The sequence below is a fragment of the Tetrahymena thermophila genome, assembly GCF_000189635.1.
Source record: "Tetrahymena thermophila SB210 genomic scaffold scf_8254665, whole genome shotgun sequence".
NCBI classification, from domain to species: Eukaryota; Ciliophora; class Oligohymenophorea; order Hymenostomatida; family Tetrahymenidae; genus Tetrahymena; species Tetrahymena thermophila.
This window is the reverse complement of record NW_002476432.1, coordinates 234,380-252,980: the sequence shown is the minus strand read 5'-3', so window position 1 is coordinate 252,980 and position 18,601 is coordinate 234,380. Positions and strand designations below refer to the sequence as shown.

Here is an 18,601-nt window from a genome sequence, read left to right as displayed (position 1 = left end):
AATAAAATTAAATTATCATTTATAAAAAAGTCATTTTTATCCTTTATTTAGCCCTATTAAAAATTTATTTTATAACAAATATGTTTAGAATGATAAAAAAATTAAAAAATTAAATATTAAAATAATTTTAAAACATTTTATTGATTTAATATTGGAAATATTGGCAAAAAATAGAAATTAAATTATTATTAAAACTTAATATTTATTTTATGATATAATAAATAATTACCATTTAAAAAATAATTCTCTACTTAAATATTTTATAAAGACTAAAATTTGAAATATGATCTAACATAACATTAGAGTTTATAGTCCTCAAATAAGAATTTAATTCTCATTATTTAATGAGCTCTCCATCTCAATTTAAGAGTAATTTATTAATCATCTATGTGAATATAAAGAGATCCAAACCCGCCTTTACTAATAATATTTGAAAATATTTAATTAATTTGTCATTAGATTCTAAAAAATATACTTGATTGTCTATTCTATTTTTCGAAAAAAATAGTTTTAGTTCATGAAAATTGGCATAATAAAAAATAGTAAGTATCAGTAATATTTAATTAATATATAAAAAACATTTTACTCTTATTTTAAACAAAAATAATTATTGAATTTTATATCATAAATCTTATTTAGTTTTTAATAATATTTACTATTATAAATAATTTAATATTCCATTTATTAAAAGTGATAATAAATATTATCTCAACTTTTCTCAAAATTATTGAAATAAAAGTAATATTCAGAAACGAAATTAATTATTTTATTTTTAAAATACTTTTACTATTTTTATTTTGTAGCAGATAAATGAAATATATTTTTAAGAAAAAAACATTTTATTACATAAATTTGAATGCATATTTTAAAAAATAACCTTTTAATAATGTGTTTTAAACTTAAAAAGCTTTATTTTAGAAATTTAAAAAGACAAAAATTTATTACTATGAGATAAAAGAGTTTTATTTTTTTTTGTTTATCATTCAATTATTTTTACTTTTATTAGACATTAAACTATAAAAAAATAATTAAGGAAAATATTTGATTAATGATTTAAATACTAACAAAAACTTCGGAATAATAATAATAATAAATAAATAAAGAAAAAAATAAAATAAAGAAATAAAAAAAAACTTATTAACTTAAAAAATAAACAGTTAAATGAATAACAATTAATAACAAGTAAATTATGAAAGGAAATGTTCTTCTCATAAAAATGAAAAAATATGCTATTTACAAATAGGACGTTAAAAGTAAGCTAGCATAGGTGCATGTAAGGTGTGCGTTGTTGATAATAACTTAAGTGGAAGAAACTTGGCTTTGGTTTCTGACATCTAAGCTATGATTAATAGTTAATAACTAAATAGAAAATAATATCTACCTATTTTAGATGACAATAAAATTCTTACAGAATACTCTAAAAAAATTGACTAAGCAGAATACAGAGATATTCAAAAGGAAACAAAATAATTTTTTGGAAATGCTAAGAATAAAATAATAGCTAATTTAGATAACTTAGAGAAGTAAATTCTATAAAAATAATATCCATAGTAACTAGTTGACAAAGTAGAACTTGCTAACACACTTGAGCATGTTTAGTAAAAAGGCAAATTTAGAAGTCTTTTTGAAGGATATATGATTGAAGATTAAAATAATGGTAAAGAATTAAAGAATTTTCTTGAAAATTAGGCAAAAAATTCTGCAGAAAATACTCAAATATTGTAAAAAAAACTAGACGCTTTCAATTAATGCTAAGAATTATTTAAGATATAATAACCTATATCATAAAGACTAATAAACATCATAATATCTTTAATTGAAGTAACAGGAAATACATTTAAATAAGATGATAGAAGCGTTGCTTTGCTATAATAAATTGATATTATGTGTGATAACTTTGAAGCTAAACTTTAAAAACTTAATTTACTGAATTCAAATTAAAAAGAAGTTTAGTAAAATTAGAGTAAACTTACACTCTTGAAATTCATTTATTCCAATTATAAAGTCATTTCATCAGATTTAATAAACTTATCAGAAAATATCTTTTAATCTGAGATTCAGTTTACTAAAAACATACAGGAAATTAATATTTAGAATTAATAAGCTCTTTCTAATTACTAAAATAGATTTGTCACATTTAATGAAGAAGTTAAAACTTTAGCTGATAAATATTGCCACAGTGTTCAAGAAAGACTAAAAGGAAATAATGTTCCTTTAAATAATAATCAAATAGTCGATCAAAGAATTTAAAGTTTATAAAAAATATATTTGGATAATTAATACCAAATATAAAATAAAAAAATAGAGCTAAAGCCATTACAAGATCCTTTTGGTTATATTTTGTGTTTCTAATAACCTCTTTAAAATAATTATCGCTATAAATTATAGCTTTAATTTGTACCATTCAAAAATAGAGAAACCACATATAATTTTAGTGTTGGATTGATAAAGTAAGAAGAAATTTAAAAATAGGATTTTTAAATTAAAGACTCTCATTTTTTGTATAGCTATGGATAAACTTATACATAAGCTTTTAAAAGCTAGAATAATAATATTTTAGCATAATACAACAATTAATTGAGAAAATTAGATTTGATAATTTGTTTACAGAATGGTCCAAGACCAAGCATGATAGACCTTAAATAAAAATTTAACTTATTTGTTATGGCAAATGGCATTTAAGAAATAAAAATTATAGAATATATGTACTCTAGTATTCCACAACTCCTCCCCTAACCCCCCTCCTAAATTCAAAATAAATGAATTAAAGATTCCAATTAATAAACTAAAGTCGAATTAATTAATTGATTATAAATATTCAAATATATATATATATAATTAGTATGCTTTAAAATATAAAAATTGAATTAGTTTTATTTTGTTCAGTTTATTATATTATTAAATTGAGAAACTCTTTTTTTCTATGTTAAAAAAATAAATTAAAAAGTCTTTAAACTCAGAAGAACTTAGAAAAAAGATAAAGTTTTATTGAAAATGATAATCAAACATTTTTACATTAATGTAAGTATAAAATAGTGATTAATTAATTATTTTTATAAACAAATCAATAAATAGTTTATTAATCAAATTTATGTGTGTTATTTATTTATTTTTTTTTTAAATTTTAACTTCATAGTATCATTCATTATAAATTCTATTACATATTACCAATCATTCTTTGGTTCAAAGAAAGATAAAACTTTTATTTGTTATTATAAAGCTTTAATTGAAGTTGATATTATATGCATGTATAAAGAGCTTTTAAGAGTACTTTTATTTTTGTTTCAAAAGATAGTAAGCAAGACAAAAATGCTGTAAAATAGGAAAACAGGGTAGGCAACTAAATATTTTTGATGTTCTTAGTGGATAAGTTCATTGAAAAAATTAGTAGCAGCATAAGTAGACCACAAGATACTCAAAAGAGCGAATACATAACCTATAGAGAATCTTTATATTATTAAATATAATATTAAGAAAAATATGGCACAAATAATTATTAAAATATCATTTCTTTCTTTCTTTGTTTTTATTTAGTTATTTATTTTAATTCAATAAAATTTATTTTCTTATAATCTATATTATAAAATCTTTGAATGATCAATCATAAATATATTTTTTACCTTAAACTTATAAATACATTAAAGAAGGATAAGATTATAACTGGCATGAGGCAATAACCAAGAATGCTCAATGTATTATATAATGGAATTTCTCTATGCTTTTTTAATATAAGTTTATGTTTAAATAATTTATTTATTAAGCTATTTTATTATATATTAATTTACCATGCTCAAAAAGTTCATTATGCAGTATATAGCTAGAGTACCACTGATTCCGAATCCATAGACATATCCAAATTGCATTTTACCACTCTTTATTTTAAAAAAATATTATTTAGTTGATTGGTTGCTTGCTTAATTTATATTTCAATTTAAATTATTTAGCTTTTTATACATTTTGAAACCAATATCATTTATTTATATACAACTAACTAACTAAATTAATAAATAAATAAGTTGTATAATCAATAAATTTTCATACCAACAACAAGAGAAAACCAAAGATGAATCCAAGGATGATAGGTCCAGACATATCAGGGTCTTCTAAGAATTAAATATCGCACTTTTAAAACTTAAGGACTGATAAAGTTCTAATTTTAATGCTATTTAAGTCTACACCCAATTCTTTAAATTTATATATAAAAATGTATTAAAACTAATTCTATAAATAAAAGAAGAGTATAATATAAATTTTTTAAATTTTTTTGAATTCATTTTAAATTTTTATAAAATGAAAATTGGAAATAAATTCAAGATCCTAATTTTGTAAATTTCGCTGTAAAAAATGCATTTTATGCTATCAAAAATGAGCTATAACCAAAAAAATTTAAATTTATTACCAACTAGAAGTGGTGGTTCATTATCAGGATCTACATTGTTAGGATCAAAACCTAAATTTGAATAACCTAACTATTATTGATACTACTATTATTGATATTATTGCTATTGCTATTAGGCTTAGTTGGGATCAAACCTCTTAGGTTATTGTTATCCCTATTAATTTGAATTTTATTTGGTAACTGTATTTTCTACCATATTGAATTAAAAGTCTAAACTGCTTGAGTTATCAAATTATAAATCTTCTTATCCTTTAGGTTGTGCATTTGGGTTAAAAGCAAAAGGATTTCCTGCGTTTTAGGGCTTTTAAGGAAAGGGATTTTTTTTAGCAATATTCTTTTAGTTAACTGGGTTTGGCACAGCTGGTTTAGCAGGCTATTAAAAAGTGTTGCTGAAACCATTATTAGGGATTCCTTAACTAACTTCAAAAGCATTCTAACTATCAAACTATTGTATATCATCTACTCCTTCAGCTTAAACTGTATCTCCCCAACCACCATCTTAAGGGTTATAAATACCATCTGTTTGTCCGCTTTGGATAGGATTTTTTATTCCGAATGGATTCTTGAATGCAACTTAGTCTATTTTTACATAAATAATAATTGAATATAAATTAAAGCTATGATCGTGTTGCTTTAAAATCTGAAAAACATGCTAAAATGGACCTTTAAAAAGAAAATCAATGCAATTATATTTTTTTAATATTTGAATTCAGTGAAATAAAAAATGAAGCAATTTTTAGGTAAAATTTACTCTTTTTTTTAACTGCGAAAGGATTTTAAGCCATCTTCTTGCTAATATAAACAAATAAACTAATAAATATATTTAATTATTCTTCTTTCTAAATTTATCTTTCTTTTATAATAATTTTTATTTACTTTTTTTTAATTAAGTTATCAATCAATTTTTTGACAAGTCAAGTAAAATTTTCTTTATAAGGGGCTCTTTAAACTTAACAGATCTGCTTGCTGCATCAAAAATCATGAAATTAATAAAGAAAGCATTAAATTAGTAATAGATGATGTTTACTTAAAAATATCTCTAAAAATCTGCATTAATTTCTAAAACCTATTAGATCCCAATTAATACCAATTTAATTTCATCAACACACGTTATGTCCAAATATAATTTGTATTCAAAGTAAGTAGAATCTTAATAATTCCTTCCATCTCCTGCAAATTTCATCATTTCTAAATTATTTTCATCAGCTATAACCAATTTATACAAAGCCAAAATTAGAAATGAGCTATATCCACAAATCAACCAACAATCTTAAAGTAACAAAATAAATTATTATTAATTATTAATAACTATTAAAATTTTAGCGATCCCTTAAAATAAATTAATTTTGATTCATCTTTAAATTTATTTTTAATAAAACTATACATTTAATTGTAACAATTACGTGTTAGTTATATATAAATTTTAAATCTAAATATCTATTTAATTTAGGTTAAACTACTTGAATCCATTAAACAAGAAAAACTTTAAATTAACAAATTAGATTTTTTTAAAACTAAATCTAAAATGATATAAAAATAAACAGTATTATTAACAAGCGATAATCAATCGTAATTTGATTCATAACTATATTTTTATTTAAATCTATTTTAATGTAGAGTAGTAAACAAATGCATTAATTAGTTTAAATCGCTTTTTATTGATTAAGTATTTTTTTTTTAATGGTAAAGAATATTAATTAAAAATGATTGCTTTTCAAAAAATTGTATTTATTAAATAAATTGATTAATTCTTTCTTGGTACATAATAAATAATATTTTTTTGACCTAAATGAAACAAACTTTTTGAAAAGAGGAGGTAGTAAGTTTTTAAAAATAATTACTTAAAATCCACTTTTTTAGATAATTGTTTTTTTATTATAGATTTAACAAAATTTTTATAAAAACTACCCTCTTTTTCATAAAAATGAATGTAAATCTGTAAATATATATAGGTAGAATAACTTTGAAATTAAATTTTGCTTGTTGATTAATTTATTCAAGTATTCTAAATATTATCATGTTATTTTTTTAAATTCAATTTTTGAGTTCAGGTTTTGTGAGAAGTAATTTTAAATTTATAAATCTTTTGATAACAAAATAAAATATTCACTAAATTTTGTTTCAAACAACATAATTAAGATTTTTTTTTTTTTTAAATTAGTTTTTTAATGTTAATTAGTTTTATTTATTCAAGTGAAATTATAAAATATCACTTATTATTTTTAAATAAATTAAATTATCGTAGAAAAACATCCATAATAGAATACTTACTCTTAAATATTTTAAAGTTATTTATTAATTGCTTTTTTCTTTTTTTACTACTATTTTATTATTAATTGAAATTCAAAATTATTTTTTACTAAAAAGAAAGTTGCATAATATTTTTTGTTTTGATAATTGAATTAACTTTTAATAAGCACTCGAATTGATTTTGAAAGATATGATTGTAGTAATATTAATATTAAATTTAAAGTAAAAGAATTTAGGTTTATGACAAATTATCAAATTGTGATTTCTTAAAATGATTAAAGGTGGGTTCGCAAAGTATTTCAAATTAATGATAAATGGAAAAATCAAAAATATAATTTACTTTACTTTACTTTAAAGTAAGCAATTTATAGTTAGGAATTAATTAAAATTAATTAAATGGCCTTATGATAACAATTATTTACTAAAAATAGTTAAAATTAGTCTTATAAGTAGAAACAGTAATATAATCAATCATACATATTTATTTTTATGAATTCAAGTATTTTAATGATATTATTTATAAAAGACAAACGATTTGTCTTATTTTTATTATTATGTGTAATCACATATAATTTTGATCTTCTTAGTACATTTTTAGTAAATAATACAAGGCAATTTTTAATTAATAAAGAAGGTAGTCAGTCAATGAGCAACTTTATAAATGAGTTAGTTTTTTTAAAGGACTTTAATATAATAAAATTTGATAAATTAATTTGTTAGCTTTCATTATTCTTCTTCTTTGACAGAAGCGCATCTATTGACATCGCAAAACATTAAGTTTCTTATTTCTACATATTCAAAGCCAACTGTTTAAAGGCAATCCAGATATTATCCATCAGTAAATTTATTAGTTCCAGCTTTGCACTATTTGTTGCAGTATTGAACTATAGTAGGTCTCATTTGCTTAGCTTTATTATACTAAACTGAGCAGCCGTATTGAGTTATGCATTCCCATGAAGCGCTGCATGAATTTATCAGTAAAAAGATAAAAATTAATAGAAAACACTAAAATTTTTACATATTTACTTTATTAATATTTTAGACTATTTTTTCTTTAATTTTTGATATACAAACAAATAACTTTGTATTGTTAATTTACTACTAATACTTATTACTTTTTTAAATAGAAAATCAAAAAGAAAGAGCATGTATATGTTAATAAATAAATAAATAAATCTAAGAATGACATCAATCATTTTTACTAACAAACTAACTAATTAATTATTAATACTATATGATCTAATTCTGCAAGCAATGTTCATTAGGTAAATGAAAAAATCATCAATAATAATATCAAAAGTCTGATTAGTTATTACATTTCTCATTAATAGAGCAAAATATTTCAAATTTAAACTATTTACATACATTTATTTTCATTCATTTATATATAGAAGAATTTCAATAGGATTGGTTGATTGTTTGTTTGTTTGTTACTTGTTTTGCTAATAAAAATTTCTTTATTCACACTATATTTTACTACAAATAATAAATAAACAAAGCACTTATTGCGTAAATTTAATCATTTGTTTATTCTTTTATGATCTACAAATATTTTAACTTACACATTATTTTATTTTTGAAGGTTTTGAATTCTAATATTTTATAGTTTAATCAAGATTATGGACCACTAACTTTTTTTGGTTTACAATTTATTCTATTACTTAAAAGTATTTATCTAATATAAAAAAATTAAAAGAAAGGAAAAGTTGATAAATATTAATATTTAAATGTATTATTTATTTATTATAATATTATTTTTTAGATAATATTAAGGTTTACCTGAATATTAAAAATCTTATTAACAATTAAAAATTATTATAAAAGTTTTATACAGCAATTGTCTTTATTTTTCTAAAAATAAATTAAACTATTAAAATATTCAAAAAGGTTGAGCTTTCTTTAAATATCCTATTTTTGAAATGAATAACTATGGAAATATTATAAAAAATAAACACGAATTATGGATAATAAATTATGATTTCATTCAATCTTCCAAAAAACTTTCTATTTTATAATTCTAAATATTCATTAAAATGCCTTAAATAGTAGAGTAAAGCTGTCAAAAATATTTAAAACTATCCTACTTAATATAAAAAACTTTTAATATAACTAACACAAAACTATGAAAACACTACACAGATAGATTTACATAGTATCAACTGAATTTCCTAAACACTAAATTTTGCTTTTTATTTAAAAGTTAACATTCAATTCTAATAGATATATAAGTAAAAAAATTTCATAGTTTTAGAAATATTCTTAGTGAATATATTTTAATAATAGAAAAGTAAGAAATTATTGACTATATAAGAATTAAAATTAATTATTTACAGTCATTTAATTTATTATAATGACAACTTTAGGAAACAAAACTCTAAAAAATATTTCAAAAATAAAATAAACATTTTTAGAAAAAGACTTTATCTTTTCTTATAAAAAATTTTGGCTGGCTTGTAAATAAAATCGATATTTATTAATATCAATTGGTTATATATATAAAATATTTTTGATTTAATTAAAAACCTTAACTCAAATGATAAATATTTTATCAAAGAAGCATTTTGAAAAGAAGCTTGATAAATTAAAACTTCTTTGATTGAATTGATAATAAACTTTATTAATTGAAGTTGTTGGTAGAAGTAATTTAATGCTTTTAAAGAATTTGTCTATTTGAGATGTTAAAAAACTTCTATATTAACTCCTTAATTGGTACTTTTGAAAATGATATTTTAAATTCTTTAGCTTATCTATCATAAATAAACTAGTTTTTATTTAAAAACATTCTAATAATAAGATATGAATATTTTTTTAAATATTTAAAAAAATAACTTCAAAGTTTAAGATTAAAAATAAAACATCCTTTTTTAAAGCAAATAATTGTTTCTTTCTATTTCAAATTGCTCATCTAATTAATTTTTTGTGAAATCCAAAAAAACAAGTTTAACTTTATATAATATATTAAAATAAATAATATTTTTAATTAAAAATAGACGCTTTTAACTTAAAATCAATACATTTACTATAAATTTTTCATTTTTATGATATATTTTTTGAGTCTTTTAATTTTTCTGAAAGGTTGGAGAAAAGTTTCAAAGCATTTTTTCGCATTTCTCTAAATATTTTTATTGGTTTTATCTAAGCTAATAATCATTATGAATAATTAAGGGTCATATTAAATTATTAGAAACTACTTATTTGTTTATTTTAATTGGATTTTCAATTTAAGTGTTTATTTTCTTTTCATTTTTCTTTCAAGTTAGAGTTTTCTAAAAGTGTCTTTCAAATATAAAAAATAATGCAGATAGAGTTTATAAATTAGTAGAAAAACCTATTTTTATAACATATCCTTTTTCTGTTGATATAGAAAAATTAATTAAGCGCAGAGATAATTTAAATTAATAAAAATTAGAGAAACACAGAAATAATTTGAAATAAATAGATAGTGAATTTAATCAGAATTTTCAAAATCAGCTTTCGACAAAATCAATAAGAAATTAAATTAGTAAACAAGTTGAATATGTTTGTAATTAGAAAAGAAAAGACAAATTTCTAGATTCAATTTAACAGATTTAAAAGAGAAAATAAGACTAAAAACAATGAATTTTGTAGTTTTGTATGTAATATTGTTAATAAATAGAGAGCTAACTGCAATAAATTAGTTAATAGTAAATTAAACATTTCTTTATTTATTAGGAAATAAATCTATTTTTTATCTATCATAAATTAGAATCTTTTTCTCTATGCGTTAATAAATTTATTTATTATTATCTGTTCCTGATTAGTGGTAGAAGAATTGAGATTAAGCTAAAAAATTTTTTCTTAAAAATAATAATTAAAAAAAAATATTAAAAATAAAAAGAATATAGCATATTTTATCAATTAGAAATTTTTTCAGAAGGTTTTAAATCATGTAAAGTAAATAAGACTATGATACATTAATTAAGTTACTTATCCTTGGTGATTCAGGAGTAGGAAAAACTTGCTTTTTAGTGAATTACTGCAAAAAATCTTTTACTAGAATACATCTACCTACAATTGGTATTGATTATGAGCATAAATATGAAGATGTAGATGGAAAGCATGTTAAACTTTAAATTTGGGATACAGCTGGCCAAGAGAGGTTTAAAACTATTACTTAAAATTACTATAAAGGCTCTATGGGTATTATACTTGCATATAGTGTAACAGATCCTAATACCTTTAAAAATATAGCAGACTGGATGAAATAAATTAGCGAAAGAGCAGATCCATCTGTTAAAATAGTAATTATAGCTACTAAAATTGACATGAAAGATTAAAGAAAGGTCTCAACTTAAGAAGGAGAAGAGTTAGCTCAAAAATATGGAGTAAAATTTTTTGAAACTTCTGCTTTGGAAGGAACAAACGTCATAGAAGCATTTAAATGTATTGCTAGTTAAGCACTCTAAACAATTTAAGCATCTTCTCCAATTAATAACTTTAAAATAATTCAAAAACCTGTAATTTAATCTAAAAAATAAGAAAAAGATGCAAAATGTTGCTGAGGTATTTATTTATTTATCTTTATATCGTTTTCATTTATTGATTTACTAAAAATTTGTTTATATAAAATTAATATAAATTATACAACCAACCAATAAAAATAAATTAAAAAAAATAATTATCTCAACTCACTTACTTTGTTATTACTATTTCGTAAAAATTTATGTATTTATTTATTTGTAAATTAATTTAAGTAAACCCTAATTAAATTAAAATAATTTTTATTTATTAAGATACAAAATTAAAATACATTGTAATTCCTCATTAATTCTCACCAACCCCCAAATTTTTTTAAGCATATTATGGTGAAAATCAAATGTAAAAATTTTCCTAATTTATTTAAATAAAAAACTCTATAAAAAAATTGATGAAATAAAGTTAAATATTTGCTTGCATAGTATTTTCAAATTGAATTAAATTTTCATTTTCATTTTTCATTTTAACTTATTTGTTTCAACATTTCTAATATTTTCTCAGCAGTTATCAACAAATCAATACTAGTTTATTGTTTTAAACAATCAATTTCATCTATAAATTATTCTTTTAGTTTTTCCAAAGGTAATATTTAGATTATTTTTTCAATTTATTTTTTCTCTTCTTCACTCATAATTTCAGATTGATCTTTAGAAACAATAAACTTCAACAAAAGATAAAGTATTAAGTTTTCTTATATTTTAACTATAAATTATGTTTAGTCTAAACAAACTGAGATGATTTATCTAACATACTCCTCATCCAAAAATATCTTTTTGAAGATTTCTTATTGATATGGAAATAGCTTTTCTAAACTAAAATCACTTCCAGCAAATGTGTACTCCTCTTCTGATTTTCTATTTTTTAGACCTACTTTCTTGATATCGTTGAAAACTTCATTAAATTAATTTCTTAACAGATGGCGAGAATAAAACTTTTGGGTATATTATTTGCGAAGGAAAATAAACTATTCACTTTCATCTTAATCCAAAACTTCTTTGTAATTTAGTTTCACTATATTTTGATCATCAATTAAAACAGAGCAAATCTCTTCCAAATCGTTCAAGTTCATTTTTTCTAGATTATTTTTATTGATACAAGTCACAACAAGTTCTTCTACGTTACTTTTGATTATTTTTTTTATTTGAGTAACTTCTGAAGAACATACTTCCGAGAAGAATAATTAGAATGTTTTAGAGAACAAGTTTAAAAAAGGTGTAGAATCTAAAAGTATTTAATATATTAATTGTGAAGTGTAAAATGATTAACCTGAATTCAGTTGTTTATTATTTTACAAAGGCTTTTGTAATTTTTCAATTAGTTTTTAAGGTGGGTTATTCTGAGTAGTGGTATTACTATTATTATCGGCTAAAAGAATTATAGAATGGACAAATATGAATATATCATATATTTTATAGGTTGGATTAAAAACGCTTTCCTTTACTACCTAAGCTAATTCCTCCATTCCAATCATACTTAAGCATTAAAAAATTATATTGAATAAATCAGCTTCAAAAAGAATAAATTTTGAAAGAACTTTTCTTAAGCATTTGAAAAAATGTATTTTTTCTTCTTCACATTTAAAACTAAATTAGTCATTAAAGAATTTTTAAATGGAAGATTGTGTAAACATTTTTTTTTCAGATATTGCGACTAGGTAAGGCAAAATAGTTAATGAAGAAACTGATAGTGTATAGAAATTTTCTTTTTCTTCTGTTAAATCACTTATTTTTTAAATGTGCTCTCTAAAGCTATCACACATTATAGATATCATATTTTTGGTTAATTCTTCATCGTTTATAAGCTTCAAGGCTTAGAAAACTTAGATTTAAGCATCAATATTATTAACTTCAATATTAACAAATTGAGTAAAAAATACTAAACTATCACACCAACTCTATAATAGTTATTTATCTGATAAAGTATTTTAATAATTAATAAGGTTTCCAAAGAAAAGAGCCTAATTTAAATTATTAACTGCATTCACTAATTCCTTTGGATATCTTTACATCAAAGTTTTTATTTATTAAACTTGTTTAAACATATCAAAAGTTACATTAGGTAATAGAACAACAATTTCATTTACTTCTCCTTATTAAAAAATTAATTTTTTTTGTATGTAAAATGCGAGATATTCAAGCATATTAAATATATCAGCTCCTAATGTATTTAATATATGGTCAAAAGTTCTTTAAATATATATATTTTCCATTATAATGTGAGTGAATGTTGGGAGCTTACTCTTATAGATCCACTCATCTTTAGATTTTTAAGTTGATGCAATAAATCCAATCATTCTAAAGAATTTTTCACAAAGAATAGTTGCAAATTTTTCATCAGCTAAAGCAAGAGTATAAAAAAGCTTAGAAAGATATTTGTCGCTGTTAGGACATATAACTTCATAACTTAGCAAAAGGCAATCCAAAATAGTTAAATCTTGATTAATCTCTTTTTACTTTTAAATTAACCTTATGTATTTATCAGGATAATTTTGCTGTTAATTTTTTTTAATCTTAAAAGAAATAGGTTTTTCAAAAGATTTTAAGAGTATGCTTGATATGAGATAAGTGGAAGGAGGATTTAGTTCAAGAATTTCATTTATTTTATTTATTATGAGCTAAAGGAAGTAATTAATACCTTAAATATTTTAGTTGTATGTCTTTTCATCAATTACTTTATCTAGTTTTTATTGAATTGAAACGCTTACTATTTGAATATAATAGTAGAAGGAATCAATTAAGAATGTTTCAATGCTTTTCCATAGCCTAGGCTGCTTAAAGAGCTAGTCGTCATATAATTATTTGATTTTATCAAAGCCTTAATGTTTCTTGCAAAAACACTTCTTATTTACTAATGATTCATTTCCACATTAGCAATAAGCGTTTACAATACCCGGATGTACTACTCTTTTAAATTTATGATTTTTGTGTTCTTCTGTTTTAAAGCAATCCTCGCATAATATTTGATATGATGTATCAATTTCTATACCATTTAGTGTTTAAGCATTTTCTTATCTTGCAGGACTACAATCAAAACAGTCGTAATAATAACCGCCAGCATTAATTTCTTAAGAACATGCTCCTTAATTTAGAATAGCATCGACATCTGAAAAAGATATTTAATCTGCAAGTGTAAGTTAGTTGCTGCTGCTGCTGTTATTTTCTTCTTAAATAGCTAAATGTAATAGTTTATCATATTTAAGTTAAAAATTGCTTTAATTGAGTTATTTAAAAGAGAGGATTTGCTACGAAAACTAATTAAAAAGCAATGAGTATTTCTATTCTAGAGTCATATTTCTCCTTTTGAAATAAATGTAGGTTCCCGCTAAGACAGCAGCACCACCAACTGTGTATAATACTACTTTTAGCTTATTGTCTCTCATTTGAGCAAAAATATAATATTTTGATATTATTAATTATTATACAAATCTTTTTGAATTAATTTTTTAATTGGGTATAAAGAGCCATAAGAATTTCAAAAATTTGACTTTCTGATTATTATGTGGTATCCAAAAGATTAAATTTGATTTTCATATTACTAATTATGTTATATTCTGAAATACTAAATTATTTTTTTATATAAAAAATATGCTATGATTTTTTAAAGATGAAATTATGATTAAATAATAAAAATATCTTAAAGAAAATTCATTTTTGGAGAATATTAAGATAAAAGCTAGTTTATCTAATTCGTTTAAAGCTTAAAAAATGTGCTCGCTATCAAATATTTTTATTTATTCACTTTCTCATAGAATTTGAAAAAATTCCTACTAAAATATTTGATCCAATTTTGATTTTGGAATATTAAAATAGAAAGTTGAATTATTAGAATTTTCTAGATAAGAATATCTTAATTCTTATATATTTATATTTTGTAGTAATCTAAATTAAAAAAATTAATTTTAAAATAGAATGAATTAATTTCAATTTCAAAATCTCTTAGTTTCAGAAAATTCTATTCAAAGGTATTTTCATTTAATTTGGAGGAGAAAAATACAAAATTTTTTTATAGAATTTAGCAAACAGACCAGAGTAAACTTTTTTTATTTAGTATAGACGATGTAATTAAATTTAGACAATTATTTAGTAATATACAAATAATAAAATCGAATTTATAAAAATTTTTAAATATCACTCAAAAAAATCCTTAATTAACAAGAGAGAATCTATGGTAAATAATAAAATTGAAATATTTTTTTTATAATTTTTTATTTAAAATTACATTTCTATTAAATATTATCTTTCCCTAATTTATATAAATAAAAAACAACATAAAAAAATTCTTATATTAAAGTTAAATATTTGTTTTGTATTTTCAAATGAAATTAAATTTTAATATTCATTTTTAATTTTAACTTATTTTTTTCAACATTTCTAATATTTTCTAAGCAGTTTTACTTTATTGTTTATAACAATCAAATTCAGCTGTCAATTATTCTTTTAATTTGTCAAAAGGTAATTTTTAGATTATTTTTTCAATTTATTATTTCTCTTCTTCACTCATAATTTCAGATTGATCTTTAGAAACAATAAATTTTAACAAAAGATACAGTATTAAGTATTCTTATATTTTATCAATAAATTGTTTTTGTTCTAAACAAACTAAAATGATTTATCTAACATACTCCTCATCCAAAAATATCTTTTTGAACATTTCTTATTGATATGGGTATAGCTTTTCTAAACTAAAATCGCTTCCAGTATATGTGTACTCCTCTTCTGATTCTCTATTTTTTAGAGCTACTTTATTGATATCGTTGAAAACTTCATTAAATTAATTTCTTAACAGATGACGAGAATAAAATTTTTGGGTATACTGCTTGCGAAGGAAAATAAACTATTAACTTTCATCTTAATCCAAAACTTCCTTGCAATTTAGTTTTACTAAGTTTTGATCATTTATTAAAACAGAGCAAATCTCCTTCAAATCATTCAAGTTCATTTTTTCTAGATTATTTTTATTTATGCAAGTCACAACAACTTATTCTATATTCCTTTTTATTATTTTTTTTATTTGAGTATCTTCTGATGAGCATTCTTCTGGGAAGAATAATTATAATCTATTAGAGAACAAGTTTAACAAAGGTGTAGAATCTAAAAGTATTTAATACATTAATTGAGAAGCGTATTATGATTGTTAAATAACGAACAAAGGTTATTTTATATTCTAAATTAGTTTTTAAGGTGGATTATTCTGAGTAGTGGTATTAATATTATTATCAGCCAAAAGAATTATAGAATTGACGAATATGAATATATCATATATTTTATAGGCTGGATTAAAAATGCTTTTCTTTGCGAACTAAGCTAACTACTCCATTCCAATCATACTTAAGCTTTAAATAAATAAATTAAATAAATCAGCTTCAAAAAGAATAAATTTTGAAAGAACTTTTCTTAAGCATTTGAAAAAATGTTTTTTTTCTTCTTCACATTTAAAGCTAAATTTGTCATTAAAGAATTTTTAAATGGAAGATTGTGTAAACATTTTTTTTTCAGATATTGCGATTAGGTAAGGCAACATAGTTAATGAAGAAACTGATAGTGTATAGAAATCTTCTTTTACTCCTATTAAATCACTTATTTTTTAAATTTGATCTCTAAAGCTATCACACATTATAGATATCATATTTTTGGTTAATTCTTCATCGTTTATAAGCTTCAAAGCTTAGAAAACTTAGACTTATGCTTCAATATTACTAACTTCAATATTATCAAATTGAGTAAAAAATACTAAACTATCGCACCAACTCTTTAATAGTTAATCTGAAAATATATTTTAATAAATAATAAAGTTTCCAAAGAAAAGAGCCTAATTTAAATTATTAATTGCATTCACTAATTCCTTTGGATATCTTTACATCAAAGTTTTTATTTATTAAACTTGTTTAAACATGTCAAAAGTTACATTAGGTAATAGAACAACAATTTCATTTACTTCTCCTTCTTAAAAAATTAATTTTTTATGAATGTAAAATGCAAGATGTTCAAGCAAATTAAAAATATCAGCTCCTGATGTATTTAATATATAGTCAAAAGTTCTTTAAATATGTATATTTACCATTATAATGTAAGTGAATGTTGGGAGCTTACCCTTATAGATCCATTCATCTTTAGATTTTTAAGTAGATGCAATAAATCTAATCATTCTAAAGAATTTTTCGCAAAGAATAGTTGTAAAATTTTCATCAGACATAGCAAGAGTATAAAAAAGCTTAGAAATATATTAGTCGCTATTGGGAAATATAACTTCATAACTCAACAACAGACAATCCAAAATGGTTAAATCTTGATTAATTTCTTTTTCCTTTTAAATTAATCTGATATATTTATCAGGATATTATCGTTGGCAATTTTTCTTAACCTTAAAAGAAATAGGTTTTTCAAAAGATTTTAAAAGTATGCTTGATATGAGATAAGTGGAAGGAGGATTTAGTTCAAGAATTTCATTTATTTTATTTATTATGAGCTAAAGGAAGTAATTAATAGCTTGAACATTTTAGTTGTATGTCTTTTCATCAATTACTTTATCTAGTTTTTATTGAATTGAAATACTTACTATTTCAATGTAATAGTAGAAAGAATCAATTAAGAATGTTTCAATGCTTTTCCATAACCTAGGCTGCTTAAAGAGCTAGTCGTCATATAATTATTTGATTTTATCAAAGCCTTAATGTTTCTTGCAAAAACACTCCTTATTTACTAATGATTAATTACCACATTAGCAATAAGCGTTTACAATACTATATATGGGAATCGGAAGAAAATTTCTTAAGACTGATAAATTTTACGATTATCCCTATTTATTAAATATAGCGATTCGATGTTTCAATATAAACTTTATGATAACGATTTGATCGATAAGTACCGACTCTAACAATTTTAAAATCGGATCGCAAAAAATCATAAATCGGTAAGATTATGATACGATTCCCACATATATACAATACATTATTATTTTCTTCTTTTAAATTTATGATTTTTGTGTTCTTCTGTTTTAAAGCAATCCTCACATAATATTTGATAGTATTCATCAATTTCTAAACCATTAAGTGTTTAAGCATTTTCTTATCTTACAGGACTACAATCAAAACACTCGTAATAATAATCGCCAGCATTAATTTCTTAAGAACATGCTCCTTAATTTAGAATATCATCGACATCTGAAAAAGATATTTAATCTGTAAGTGTAAGTTAGTTGCTGCTACTGCTGTTATTTTCTTCTTAAATAGCTAAATGTAATAGTTTATCATATGTAAGTTAAAATTTGCTTTAATTTAGTTATTTAAAAGAAAGGATTTGCTGTGAAAACTAATTAAAAAGCAATGAGTATTTCTATTCTAGAGTCATATTTCTTCTTTTGAAATAAATGTAGGTTCCCGCTAAGACAGCAGCACCACCAACTGTGTATAATACTACTTTTAGTTTACTATCTCTCATTTGAGCCAGAATATGATAT

The 18,601-nt window shown here is 21.6% G+C and overlaps 6 protein-coding genes across 6 annotated transcripts; 2 read left to right on the top strand and 4 right to left on the bottom strand. All coding sequences in view use genetic code 6, as the record gives it.

The window, feature by feature from the left end:
* Positions 1-1,161: 1,161 nt before the first annotated feature.
* TTHERM_00225750 (hypothetical protein) lies at positions 1,162-2,763 on the top strand (the record flags this gene model as incomplete). The annotated part of the gene is made up of 1 exon (XM_001014206.2): positions 1,162-2,763. The coding sequence occupies one exon, from the start codon at positions 1,162-1,164 to the stop codon at positions 2,761-2,763; it is 1,602 nt and encodes a 533-aa protein (XP_001014206.2).
* A 521-nt stretch (positions 2,764-3,284) lies between these two features.
* On the bottom strand, positions 3,285-5,184 carry TTHERM_00225740 (Yip1 domain protein; the record flags this gene model as incomplete). Its single annotated transcript, XM_001014205.3, has 6 exons — positions 3,285-3,447; positions 3,621-3,718; positions 3,786-3,872; positions 4,042-4,184; positions 4,400-4,978; positions 5,151-5,184. 6 exons carry the CDS (start codon positions 5,182-5,184, stop codon positions 3,285-3,287), a joined length of 1,104 nt encoding a protein of 367 aa, XP_001014205.3.
* A 1,753-nt stretch (positions 5,185-6,937) lies between these two features.
* Positions 6,938-7,786, bottom strand: TTHERM_000225739 (hypothetical protein). The gene has a single exon (XM_012797266.1). It carries the CDS (start codon positions 7,667-7,669, stop codon positions 7,373-7,375), a length of 297 nt encoding a protein of 98 aa, XP_012652720.1. The 5' UTR covers positions 7,670-7,786; the 3' UTR covers positions 6,938-7,372.
* Positions 7,787-10,557: 2,771 nt separating this feature from the next.
* On the top strand, positions 10,558-11,172 carry TTHERM_00225720 (small guanosine triphosphatase family Ras-related in brain (Rab) family protein; the record flags this gene model as incomplete). The annotated part of the gene is made up of 1 exon (XM_001014203.1): positions 10,558-11,172. One exon carries the CDS (start codon positions 10,558-10,560, stop codon positions 11,170-11,172), a length of 615 nt encoding a protein of 204 aa, XP_001014203.1.
* Positions 11,173-11,597: 425 nt separating this feature from the next.
* On the bottom strand, positions 11,598-14,525 carry TTHERM_00225710 (N-recognin zinc finger protein; the record flags this gene model as incomplete). The annotated part of the gene is made up of 1 exon (XM_001014202.1): positions 11,598-14,525. The coding sequence occupies one exon, from the start codon at positions 14,523-14,525 to the stop codon at positions 11,598-11,600; it is 2,928 nt and encodes a 975-aa protein (XP_001014202.1).
* Positions 14,526-15,481: 956 nt separating this feature from the next.
* TTHERM_00225700 (N-recognin zinc finger protein) lies at positions 15,482-18,582 on the bottom strand (the record flags this gene model as incomplete). Its single annotated transcript, XM_001014201.2, has 2 exons — positions 15,482-17,673; positions 18,093-18,582. The coding sequence occupies 2 exons, from the start codon at positions 18,580-18,582 to the stop codon at positions 15,482-15,484; spliced, it is 2,682 nt and encodes an 893-aa protein (XP_001014201.2).
* Between the last annotated feature and the right edge of the window lie 19 nt (positions 18,583-18,601).